At 38.1% G+C, this 11,449-nt stretch overlaps 1 protein-coding gene across 2 annotated transcripts in view; it reads right to left on the reverse strand.

The window, feature by feature from the left end:
- Positions 1-11,449, reverse strand: part of LOC116177818 (dynein heavy chain 3, axonemal) — a 52,815-nt gene that overhangs the window by 20,908 nt on the left and 20,458 nt on the right. For both annotated transcript variants that reach the window (XM_031496939.1, XM_031496940.1), the window contains 11 exons: positions 7,681-7,809; positions 7,425-7,626; positions 6,831-7,373; positions 6,505-6,780; positions 6,125-6,457; positions 5,873-6,079; positions 3,405-3,617; positions 2,637-2,822; positions 2,362-2,588; positions 2,136-2,310; positions 1,853-2,089 (listed from right to left, as the gene is read on the reverse strand). In XM_031496939.1, the coding sequence (XP_031352799.1) occupies positions 1,853-2,089; positions 2,136-2,310; positions 2,362-2,588; positions 2,637-2,822; positions 3,405-3,617; positions 5,873-6,079; positions 6,125-6,457; positions 6,505-6,780; positions 6,831-7,373; positions 7,425-7,626; positions 7,681-7,809 (2,728 nt within the window). The remainder of the gene's footprint in view (positions 1-1,852; positions 2,090-2,135; positions 2,311-2,361; positions 2,589-2,636; positions 2,823-3,404; positions 3,618-5,872; positions 6,080-6,124; positions 6,458-6,504; positions 6,781-6,830; positions 7,374-7,424; positions 7,627-7,680; positions 7,810-11,449) is intronic.

Below are 11,449 nucleotides of genomic sequence, written 5' to 3' on the forward strand. Positions count from 1 at the left end.
ATAATTTTTTTGAACAAATCAAATGATAGGTACTTATAATTACTTATTAATTTAAAAAAATTCCAATCCTAGGATATACACTGTGTCCAAAATAAGGATGTCTATCATGGGGACCTCGGAAACCAAAAAAAGATTTGTTATTTGAACAGATACAAAAAAATAAAAAACACTTTCTCATTGCCATTACTTGAGTTTTAAAATACAGGGTTGAAAGGTTTCGTTTTGCAGAAATCATCATTAATTTTATTTTTGTATATTGCCTGTAAAAAAAAGTACATACTGTATTGAGTAGAACTTTTTATACAAATACAACGATGTAGGTCACACAAATAAAACAAAAGTGGTAAACTGGTGGTTTCAACAGGATGGAGTACCCGCTCACAACACCCTAATTTTGTCAGAACACCTACTGGAGAAATTTTCCATTTTCCAGTAAATCTGCCCGACAGGTACCTAGTGTTGCAACAGTTACATAACTTTCATTATCTACATTAATATGTTACTTGCCTAAATTTTTAAATAGATCCAGATCATAAACATACGAGAGTCATATGTCTATAATACAGTTACAGATGCAGTTATCTTCCATCCAAAATTCTAAAATTGAAATAAAAGGGCATTTTAATGAGACAAAAAAAAATATTATATTTAATTTTTGCAGGAGAAGCCTCACTAAAAATCCTTTGTGTTTTGTAGTGGCATATGGCATTTCGTGAGTAGGGGTGCGAGACTGGACTGCGAGTTTACTGTATAGAACAATCTTATCTTTTAATTATTATAGTATTTGTAAAGTTCTCGCAATAAAATCTACCTAACTAACAGTATCGCCTTTGCTCATGTTTTTGCCATTGAAATAATGCTCTTGGTATTTTTTCCAACGATCTTGGTGCATAAATAACACGCACAACATATTTACTCGAACTTCAGGGTAGTAAAATGTATCTCAGCGTTAGTTACATACTTACTTGAAATTTGTAAATTAGTTATTCGCTTAGGGTATAACTAGTTACACAAAAAGTATCTAGATGCATGTAACTAGATACATTACAACACTTTCGATAGGTATTCTCGCACAATTACGGCGTTATGCGCGGGTGCACCATCCTGTTGAAACTTTGGTTTTCTTGTGTGCCGTACATTGTTGTATTCGTAATAAAAAATGCTACTCAATACAGTATGTAATTTTTTTTAAGGGCCATATAAACAAATGAAGCTGATGATGATTTCTCTGAAACGAAAAGTTCCCTTAAAAATCTCTCAACGCTGTCATGTAGAGCGCAACTAGTGGCAATTAGAAAGTGTTTTTCTTATTTTTTTGTATCTGTTCAAATAACATCAGAAAAAATTAAAACAAAATCCACAAATTTCGTTTTTATGTGTTTTTTAGAAGTGCCCCTGCCTCTGCAGGTCTTAAGTTGTTCTATAATCCTCCTATTTTACCTTACGAATTGGGAAAACTGCAGGAAAACCTAATTCGGAGTAGCCGGCAGATTGCTCGAAACTGATCTAAGGAAATTCCCATCTCTGCCACAGATGAAAAATTCTTACCTTAGCCCAGGTTTGAACACCTGACCTCCCGGCTATATAGCTCAACGCTCTACCACTCAGCTACACAATCCGTTTCAAAGATCCCCATGATAGACATCTTGGACACAGTGTATAGGTACCTATATTCTATTTTTACAATTAAAAAAATTAGGAATAAAATTTCATATTCAACATTGTTGGTTTTATAACATGTGCTTAAAGTGATTGAATAATATTTTTCCAAACACTTTTAACTATCTACTTATTACGTATATACAAAAATACCTCAATTGGTATCTATGTGATACGCATAGGCGAGCAATACCTCAAATAAATTGTATTCCGCCATCGCAGCCGCCAATTTAACCGCGGAATGTCGGCCGGAACCTCCAATACCAACCAGAAGCACGTTCCCATTATCCTGCATTAAAACGCGCGAAACTCTGGAGACATGCTCTATTGCAAATTTGAACATAACAAGATGCATGGGCGACCTAGAAATCATGTTGTATTCTCCCAAGTAGAAATTCATCTTTTCAACTAAATCCTCTAGATCGGCGACCTTGCAAAAACATTGTTAATTATAAATTGTGCGATTCGAATACAACTTCATCATAAATTTTAGGATCGGCATCTGGGTTCATGTAGTTTCCAAAGAATAAGTTACGAGCAGTATCGACAGATAACTTCTCGCCTTCCGGTATCCAAATTGCCATTACCTTTTCCATGTGTTGCCTGTAGACGTTATAACTCGTGTTTTTGACAATGTCGAAAAAAGTTTTCCTTGTGTTAAAAATCAATTAGGCCGAGACAAAAAGATAATAGGAAACCTACTTGTCACCATCATCGATTAGCCTGTCGTTAAACACTCGATAACTTTCGTGTATCCACAATCGGATTAGTTTATCAACATCGGTCATGACGGACGAAGGAACCAAAAGCATTCCACCGATCACCCTTGAGAAATCGCGCAAGGAAAATGTGTAATGGGATTTCAAAGGTGTCGGTAGAAACTTTTCCATTGCGGCTTTGTAAATCTCCATTGTTGCATTCACAATGTTCTAAAAATGACATATTGATTCATTGAATTTCGGATTCAATCGACAAACTTTAATTTGACGACAAATTGAATCCTCAAAGCCCTTAGCAAAGTGCCATTCCAGGATTGTACTGAATATTTTCGATAATGTCTCGTCCCCGAAAGTGTCCAGGCATATGATGTTCATATGGCGCAGAAAACGGGACGTGACCATGTTTGTGCCGCCACCCGGCGGTCCCATCGCACCCACAAAGTGCTGTGAACACTTGCGTAACATACTCACGAATGAAAGTACCGGGTGACCCAATAAGACTGTTCCTCGGCCATACCTCGGGAACCGGAACCGGAAAATATTTTCAAGTTCTAAAAATGACCACCAGAGGGCGTAACTGCCATCTTAAATTTTAAAATTGCATTTTCTTTAAATTTCGTATAATAAACTAAACATTATTTTTTTACATTTTTTATCTATCATTTTCTTAAAAACAAAAACTCAGTTATTTCAAAAACCAAGATGGTGTGGGACGTTCAATTGTTTTTGCAATATCCTGGTTTAACTTCTTAACCGTTTGACCGATTTTAAGAAATTTGGTATGGTTGAAAAGAGCATTCCTTGGGCAATGAGAATCAACCAAAATATAGTTAATTTAGTTGAATCCTTCTCCGCCAGGGGGCTAGTTTTGACACTATGATACAAAATCCTAAAAAAATCAAATGGAATGATATAACTTTTTCTTTATGAAAAAGTAGCCAAATAACACCCAAAGAGGCCAGTGTTTCAAAATCTCGTGCCTAACCTCAACAGCCTTATTGGGTCACCCGGTACATGTTGACTTACAATGTCCACTAGATAAAGAGATGATGTGTCCGCTTCAAACCAATACCCGTGATCAATTAACTGGCGCAGCAACTCAACAGGTGGTTGCGCTCCCCACTGTTCCTTTTGCGGCATTCCGACGTCGTCAACAAATAAAATACATTTTTTACCCATCGCCGGACCATAGACCCCTCTTCGCCGCTTATCCAACTTTGACATTACAATTTCTTGTGTCTGAAAAAATAGAATAACAGTAACGATACAAAATTCGTAACTGAGTACCCAAAATAGAGGCTGAATTTGCGTTTTTACAGTGTGTCAATTTCAATACTCAGAAATGCTCAAATTCGTATCGAGAAAAGGTCGGGGGCCTCATAAACCCCAAAAAAAATCGAAATGGAACCCCCATTATTGGAAAACTTTTCAAAAATTCTTTTCGACGGTGCCAAAATCACCACATTGCAGTTAATAAATGCTCCAAATGGAAAATCTCAAGAATCTTCAGAAAGTGGGATTCTTGCTTGCACTGTTGCCTGAGTGAAACAAAAAAGGATTAATTAATCAATGCGAAATAATAACACAATTCATGTTGGTGACGATGGGTATTTAATTCAATTCAACTTCTGGGGTGTTACAACTCCCTGCTCCCAAGAGGAAAGCGAAGCTTAAAAAAAAGGAAGATAGAGATTAGAGACACAAACGAGATAGAGAAGAAAATATAATGGTGAAGGAACTAAAATACAAAATCCCATCATACTCAAAATTGCTGAATAAATGAAACAATCCAAGAAAAATTCCCATAGAAAGAAAAATCCCACCGCAAGTACCTAGACCTAGACTGTAGAAAAAAAAACCTCAAAGAAAAGACAAGAAAAGAGAGTGAAGGGCTCAGATGATGGAGCGAAACTTGCGCCCAAAAAGAAATAAAAGCTGTGAACGTAGGCTTCCATCAGCCCTGCCATTCTCAACCAACCGACCGAAGCCCCCACGTTGGGCGCCAAAATTCTTGCCACAAAACAAAAAAAGAAAAGGGAAAGGAACAATAATACAAAAGAATAAAGACTTCTGGCTTGCCAGTTAATTGGTCGGTTTGGGTCGAGGTTTACAAAAAGGGTTTTCAAGTAATAGGTAGGGCGCCAAAAAAAATGCGGGAGACATATTTAGAATCCTCTACGTTCTTATACAACGGAACTCTCGCACAGGGTTCGTGTAATGTGTGTGCTGGTGTGAGTCGTTTGTAGAGTTGCGGGTGAGAGTCGAGTGTGGGTTCGTATAGTGAATGGGTCGCTTAAAAGGATGGATTATTGCAATTTGGACACGTTCGAACAGTATAGTCACTTTTTCAGCAGTGATAACACAACAACTTGCTCGGATAGGTACTATCTTAGATGGTATGACCCATTCCTTGGCAATTCCAACAAATAACTTGTGGATTTCGTGTACGTAGTTCTTAATAGGATTATTCAATAATTAGCCCCCACCTCCAATGATTCCAGAACGGATCCCCACCTGAGTAGAAAATAAATTGTTACGAGGGCAAGGCGCGAGGCGGGAAACGTCCCCTCGGAACGGTTTTGAGCGGTTATTTCGTCGTTTCAACTGGCCTCTGTAACGGGAGCCCTTGAATGCGGTTAATTTTTTTATTTGGTAGGGTTGCGAGTTGAATTTCGTTAGGGTTACGCGTTTTTTTGTTAATAAGCATTAGAGAGTATACTGGGTGGTTCTATTAAAGGGTTTTTAATAAAATTTGTGATCTACATTTTACAGATCATAGACCTTCATGAGAATTACTAAAACGGCCGTGGATTCTGAACGTAACTTACTTAGTCCCCACTCTCTTTTCAATTTTTCAGAACGCCCCCAAAATGGAGCTAATTACTTAAATCAGCCATCTTTAATCATTTGATTCGTTTACGCGCGCGTTAGATCAATACAATAATAATAATAGTCCTTATAGGAGAAGAATAACGGCTATTATTATTGTATTGATCGAACGCGCGCGTAAACAAATCAAATGATTAAAGATGGCTGATTTAAGTAATTAGCGCCATTTTGGGGCGTGCTGAAAAATTGAAAAGAGAGTGGGGACTAAGTAAGTTCGGTTCAGAAATAAGAAGGACCACCAGAGAGTAAGCTCTAATAGAAATACAAAACTTAAAACCTCCACTGGTAAAAAAAAACTTTGAACAACTTGTACATTCACACGTAGTTTTGTATTATTATTAGATCGGAGTATTTAACATAATTCTTGATAGAGAATGTCTGCCAATGGGTAATGTAATGAGGGAAACTGAAATATTGCAGAAAAATAGTATAAAATTAGTACGACTATATGGCGGACTTTTGAGAAAACACAAAAATTAGAATATCTCAATAACTCATCACATTCGTATAAGGCATGTTTGGTTAAAACAACTGCAAATGACCTCCAATACATATATGTTTATGAACCAGTCACCCTGTATAAGTAAGTAGCGTAAAATACAAACCATTGCCGACGACGTTCTCGCGCTAAAATTGATAACGTTTGGTAAGAATTTATCCTTGGGCAGTCCTATCAAGTGATCCAAAACAATGGCGGATTTTCCGGTGCCTGTTGGACCGACAAACAAGATAGGTAACTGATTGGCTAAGCATAATCGTAGGAAATACTTTTGACAGAGCGACTCATTTGTTTGTATTATAAGCTCCGACATCTAAAAGTCAACATTGAGATTGAAAAAATGTTCAAATTTTGATACCTTAGCATTGGGAGAAATGGAAAGTGCCTTGTCCATGGTTTCCGTCCATGTGATCCATGCACCATTGCTTTTCTTATCGAAAACCCAGTCAAAAATGATGTACCGCTCGGGGAATAGCTGATTCTTTTGTAGTTTAAATGATTTCGGTTTGGGATGACTCTTATCCTCTCCGTAGATTAGTTTGCGAAAAAAGACGTCAAATGAAATGCGTCCTTGAGACGTCAACGTTGAGCCCAAGCCCCACACAATACAAAAGACAATCGCCGTCTGTAACCAAATGGTACTAATCTGTTGTTCCTCGACCAGAAGACTGCTCAGTAGCCGAGAAAAAGACTAAAACTTGATGTATACATTGTAATACTTCACTAGCTTGTACCTACGTGAAATAAATGCATATCTGAAACAATCACAAAGTATTTGCAATGATGAAAGATAAAATCGAAACATGGTGGAATTAACCATTCGATCATCTCCTGTACTATTTCCAACTGCTCGGGTACTAGGGTCTTCTCGAGTTTTGCAAGGTATGAATCTTTGAATGCAATCCAGCCCAACAAACGGGGCTCCATATATATCATTCCGCATCGAGACACTGTTGCTGGAGATGCTTGTTCTAAATCGGCTGGCTCGAATATCAAATTCATTTTATTAGACATCTGCAACATTTCCAAGTTAAAAGGCGAGAATTTTACCCAGAACACATTACCGAGATTATTTCCCCAGACATTAAACATAACTTTTTATTGTCATCTAAAACAGTGTTCATATTTTCTATCCACACTGCATCTACGGGACCATCAAACAAAATCCATTTGCGATCTGTGGTTATGGACGATGCGTAGTCCCTAAACGTTGTGGCTAAAACGCCATCTGACCACTCATGCGAGGCCGGATCAAACTGGCCGTAAAGTTGACCCATTGAAATTGCCTTCGGATTAATAATACGAAACATCACCCTGTACTCTTTCAATTTGGCTCCCTTAATTTGACCTAACGCGCCCAAGGCTTCGCCCAAAGACTGATAGGAGCAGGTCTTTCCGGCCAGCGGCTCGCCCACAACCATAAGACCGTGCCTAACCAAGATCATTTCGTAAATTTGAATGCATTTCTCAATAAACCAGGGGGTCCCTTGAAGCACTCGCTTTTCTAGTTCCTTCACAAGGCATTCGATTAATTCGCCTCTTTCGAAATTTGGCACTTCGACGCCCGGAAATAAATCGGAGAATATACCCTCGAAAAGGGGGACGTCCTTTAAAAATAGGGACGATATTAAAGGACCACACCATACTCAATATCTTACTTGTGCTAGAAATTTTGGCAAATTTACATCGATAATGGCACGTAACACTAATTGCGATTCTTGAAATCCGGGGTAATTCTTCTTTAAAGCGCCCGCTGCCAATAAAACAGATTTGACGGCTCTCATTCCGTAATCGTAGTGATTCTGAGATGATAATTGTTCCGAGCACAGTTTGTAGGTGTGCACAATTTTTTGGGCCAAGCTGTAATAGGTACGTTATTACAGTCTCGTAATTTAGTTAAAGCGAACAAGATACCTTGACGCCATCACGAAGCCGTACGAGTACAACGAAATTTCGCCAATCATTGCGTAATCCGGAACCATCATCGCCACAGTTCGGAACAGCACCTTCAAATTATCCGGCAATTCTTGTCGTCCAGCATACCTATACAATACACAAATTAACGAAAGCAAGTTAAAGGTCTCTGATGCGCTATCACGAGACTTGAGCGCATTTTTGATGTGGATTGAGTAATTTTGTTTTGATTACTTCCGTGGTGATTGAATGAAATTTTCGATACAGAACCATTATATTCATTATAAGTATACCTATATATCTAGAGTGTTAAAGCTAGTCAGCAAAGAAACAGAATTAGCTGAAAATAGTCGGTCTCACTCTCAACTTAAAAGTTGCCACGGAGCTAGTTAAAAGGACATAGGATAGATATAGGTTGGGGTAAGTGGGGAATTGACAAAGTAACAACACCCTTCAAATGTTACAAATTTGAACACGTTGCAGCTACAGTGACTTAATTTAGAACAGTGTCGATAACAGGGTATCTCGTTTTTGATTGGTCATTGGTTCTGGTCGCCATATTGGAGCAAAATTCCAAACAGGCCAATAGAAAGCCTCTCAAACGAAGCGGTCACTCCGTGCTATAATTTATTAATTATACTATTTTGACAGTTCACGCTTCACGGCTTAATGTTACTAGTTTACACTTTGCTTCTTGTATTTGCTTTGTTTTACGTTTTCCGTCTCCAGTTTTATATAAACTCGTATTTTTTAAGATGCATATAGCTTGGATTTACGATATTATAAGGTAATTGGCTTAAAGTGTTTTTAGATGTACTACAACTGTACCTAACCTTACTAGTCAACTAGTGGTAATTAATGTAAAAATTGTTTCAGAAGTCCTAAATCATGAGTCTAGATAGAAAACTTGTTAGAGAAGCATCTTATACCAAATTTACCAGCAAAGTAAATTGTCGTTATGGATAACGTTATTCATAACGACAATTTACTTTGCTGGTACGCAGTTGTGATCATAAATATACGCTTGAATTGGTTTAAAGTTTAATATTGATGATTGCTGAAGCACAAGGAATATTGCTTTTTTGTAATCCGTGAAATAAATCAATGTGGGTTCCCCATAGATTGTTCTGCAAAGTTTTAGACGATCATTTTTGCACCGTTAGTTTTAAACAAGAATCTTTAAATGCAACTGCCATATATTATTCTATACCGTCACAATTTGACATGACACGGTATATTGATCCTGTAATCAAACCATTTTTTAGCTCCAATATGGCTGATTATGATAAGTTGTCGCCACTGTCCTAATACAGTCACTGTAGTTGCAGCTACCTCCAAATTACAGAAGGCGGAGGGGGTTGCTTCAATTGCGGAGAAAAGGGTCATAAAGCACAAAACTGTAAAAAAGAGAAATATTGCTATACGTGTGATATGACAGGGCACAGAGCCGATGCATGGGCGTATCTGAAACACGGAGATCTAATAGGGAGAATTAAAGAGGCAAAAATGTGATACGACCTATAAAAATGGGCACTAAAATCCTACAAGTTAACATAGGTAGAAGAAAGGCAACGACGAACTTACTGTTTCAAACTGCCCATCAAAAACAAATGAGTCTTCTATTGATCTCTGACGAAATAAATCCATGGTGATAAAGATCAAGATGCGGCATTTAAAATAATCAACAGAAATATCGAAATGCTAGATACGATGAAAGATGGAAACAGTCAGGTTTGGATAGAATTCGAGGATGCTATTATCTATAATTGCTACTTCTCCCCAAACGGATCTAGAAGAATTCGAAACGTACCTATGGAGACTCAGGCAAAGTTCAGAACTCACATTAAAAACGTGATGATATCAGCTGCCATGCATTTATCTGAGGAGACAGGGCAAACTATGCACGAATGGTGTATCGAGCAAAACCTCCACATACACTACAATAAAAGTGGAGTAGCGAGTATAAAACCAGAAACTTTGAATATAGCACTAGCAGCCGCACTTAACAAATCGTTTCCAAGAAAGAAACGCATGCAAAGAAAGTCCTGTATATCTGTGGAATGAAGAAGTTGCTACACAAAAGAGATGTATGCATTAAAGTAAGAAGAAGAAGAACAAGAATAAATGCAAAAAGGAACACACTGGAAGCAGAGAGAAATCAAGCAGCCGAACAGTTAAAAAAGAATCATGTGGCTGATCCACAAAATGGAAAAAATGCAGAGCATTGACTACCTCTTCAAGCTTGTCCGATCTTACTTGGTAAACAGTCGGAGAGAAATCAGTGATGGAAGTCTCCTGCGGAGTTCCACAAGGATCCGTCCTGGGACCGATCTTATGGAACATTTTTTACAGCAAAGTCCTAGAGATACAAACTCGGCCAGAAGTAGAGATATTGGGATTTGCGGACGCAACCGCAATCACGCTACGCGGCAGAACAAAGGCGGTAGAGGAAAACGAGCACAGCAAACTCGACCACTTGATATGGGTGCTGAAAATTAAACAAATTGTGCACAACTCCTGTGCAGATAAAGCGCAGTTTTTAAAACCGAAATAGCTTAGTAGTTGCGTTATAAGGTAGTAGCATGCTATATTTGTCGATGTTTTCTTTCTTGTTAGATGATTAATGGGGGAGACTTCACCAATAGATATGTCTCGTCCAGACAGTTTATTTTTCCTTTGTGAGTACTACCATTGACTATCTGTTCTTGAGATATAAGGAATTATTTATATCCGATCACGATAAGGAGTCGAGGAGGAAGCAATGGTTGGTAGAATGTTGAGGCCATTCATTAGAATACCATGAAAAATAAAGCTAGTGTCACGGACAGAGGGACGGACGGACAAAACCCAAACAATAGCATATTTTTTTTAATTCTTAAAAAATGCGCTAAAAATTAGAAACAGAAATGGTTATTCTATATAGAGGTAACAAAGTGAACGTAGAGAGGCAAAAGCTAAACAACAAGTAAAATAGCTGGGTAGGAACACGACCATGAGTGAACACATAAAGTGTACAGAGTGGCCAACTAAGAATGCGAGGTACTGTATCTGAGAATCTATCCATCGTAGAGGCTTGCGGTAAAAAAGTTATTACTAAAACGGCCACGAACAAAACCTGGAACATATTTTTAGCCGAAGAATAACTCTTTTCAATTAACCTGAGTTTGTTAAAATCGGCTCAGTCGTTTCGAAGATACAGGGTGTTCTTTACGGAAACCTTTGAATACCCCCCACCACTTCATTTTTAGAGATACAGGAAAAATTGTCAAACAAAAAAGGTTCAGATTATCGTCGTCTTCAAAGACCGGACATTTTTTGTTAGGTTAATGTAGCGGAATTCACAGAAACAACACTTTTTTAGATTCCAGATTGCAGTTACGCCCTCTAGCGGCCATTTCAGAAACTTAAAAATATTTTCCAGGTTTTGTTCGTTGCCGTTTTAGTAATAACTTTTTTACCGCAAGCCTCTACGATGGATAGAATCTCAGATACAGTACCTCGCATTCTTATTTGGCCACCCTGTACAATAATAAAGGCTGAAAAGACAATCAGCTCAGCGTTCTAATGCCAAATGTCAGCAAGCAAGAGACGTGTTTCAAGATGCGATCTCGACAATATTTGTTGTCCAGGAAAAGACTGCAGGTTTCTAGTTGTCTCTCCCTATTCCGTCTTACACCGCGAACGACAGTTCAAAATACGGAATGTGAGGTGGTAGGCAACCATTTCGTTTGGGTGCAATTATCGCATCCTCGTTTGAAACCATCTACTA

Source organism: Photinus pyralis, unplaced genomic scaffold (assembly GCF_008802855.1).
Source record: "Photinus pyralis isolate 1611_PpyrPB1 unplaced genomic scaffold, Ppyr1.3 Ppyr1.4_LG8, whole genome shotgun sequence".
Lineage (NCBI taxonomy): Eukaryota > Metazoa > Arthropoda > Insecta > Coleoptera > Lampyridae > Photinus > Photinus pyralis.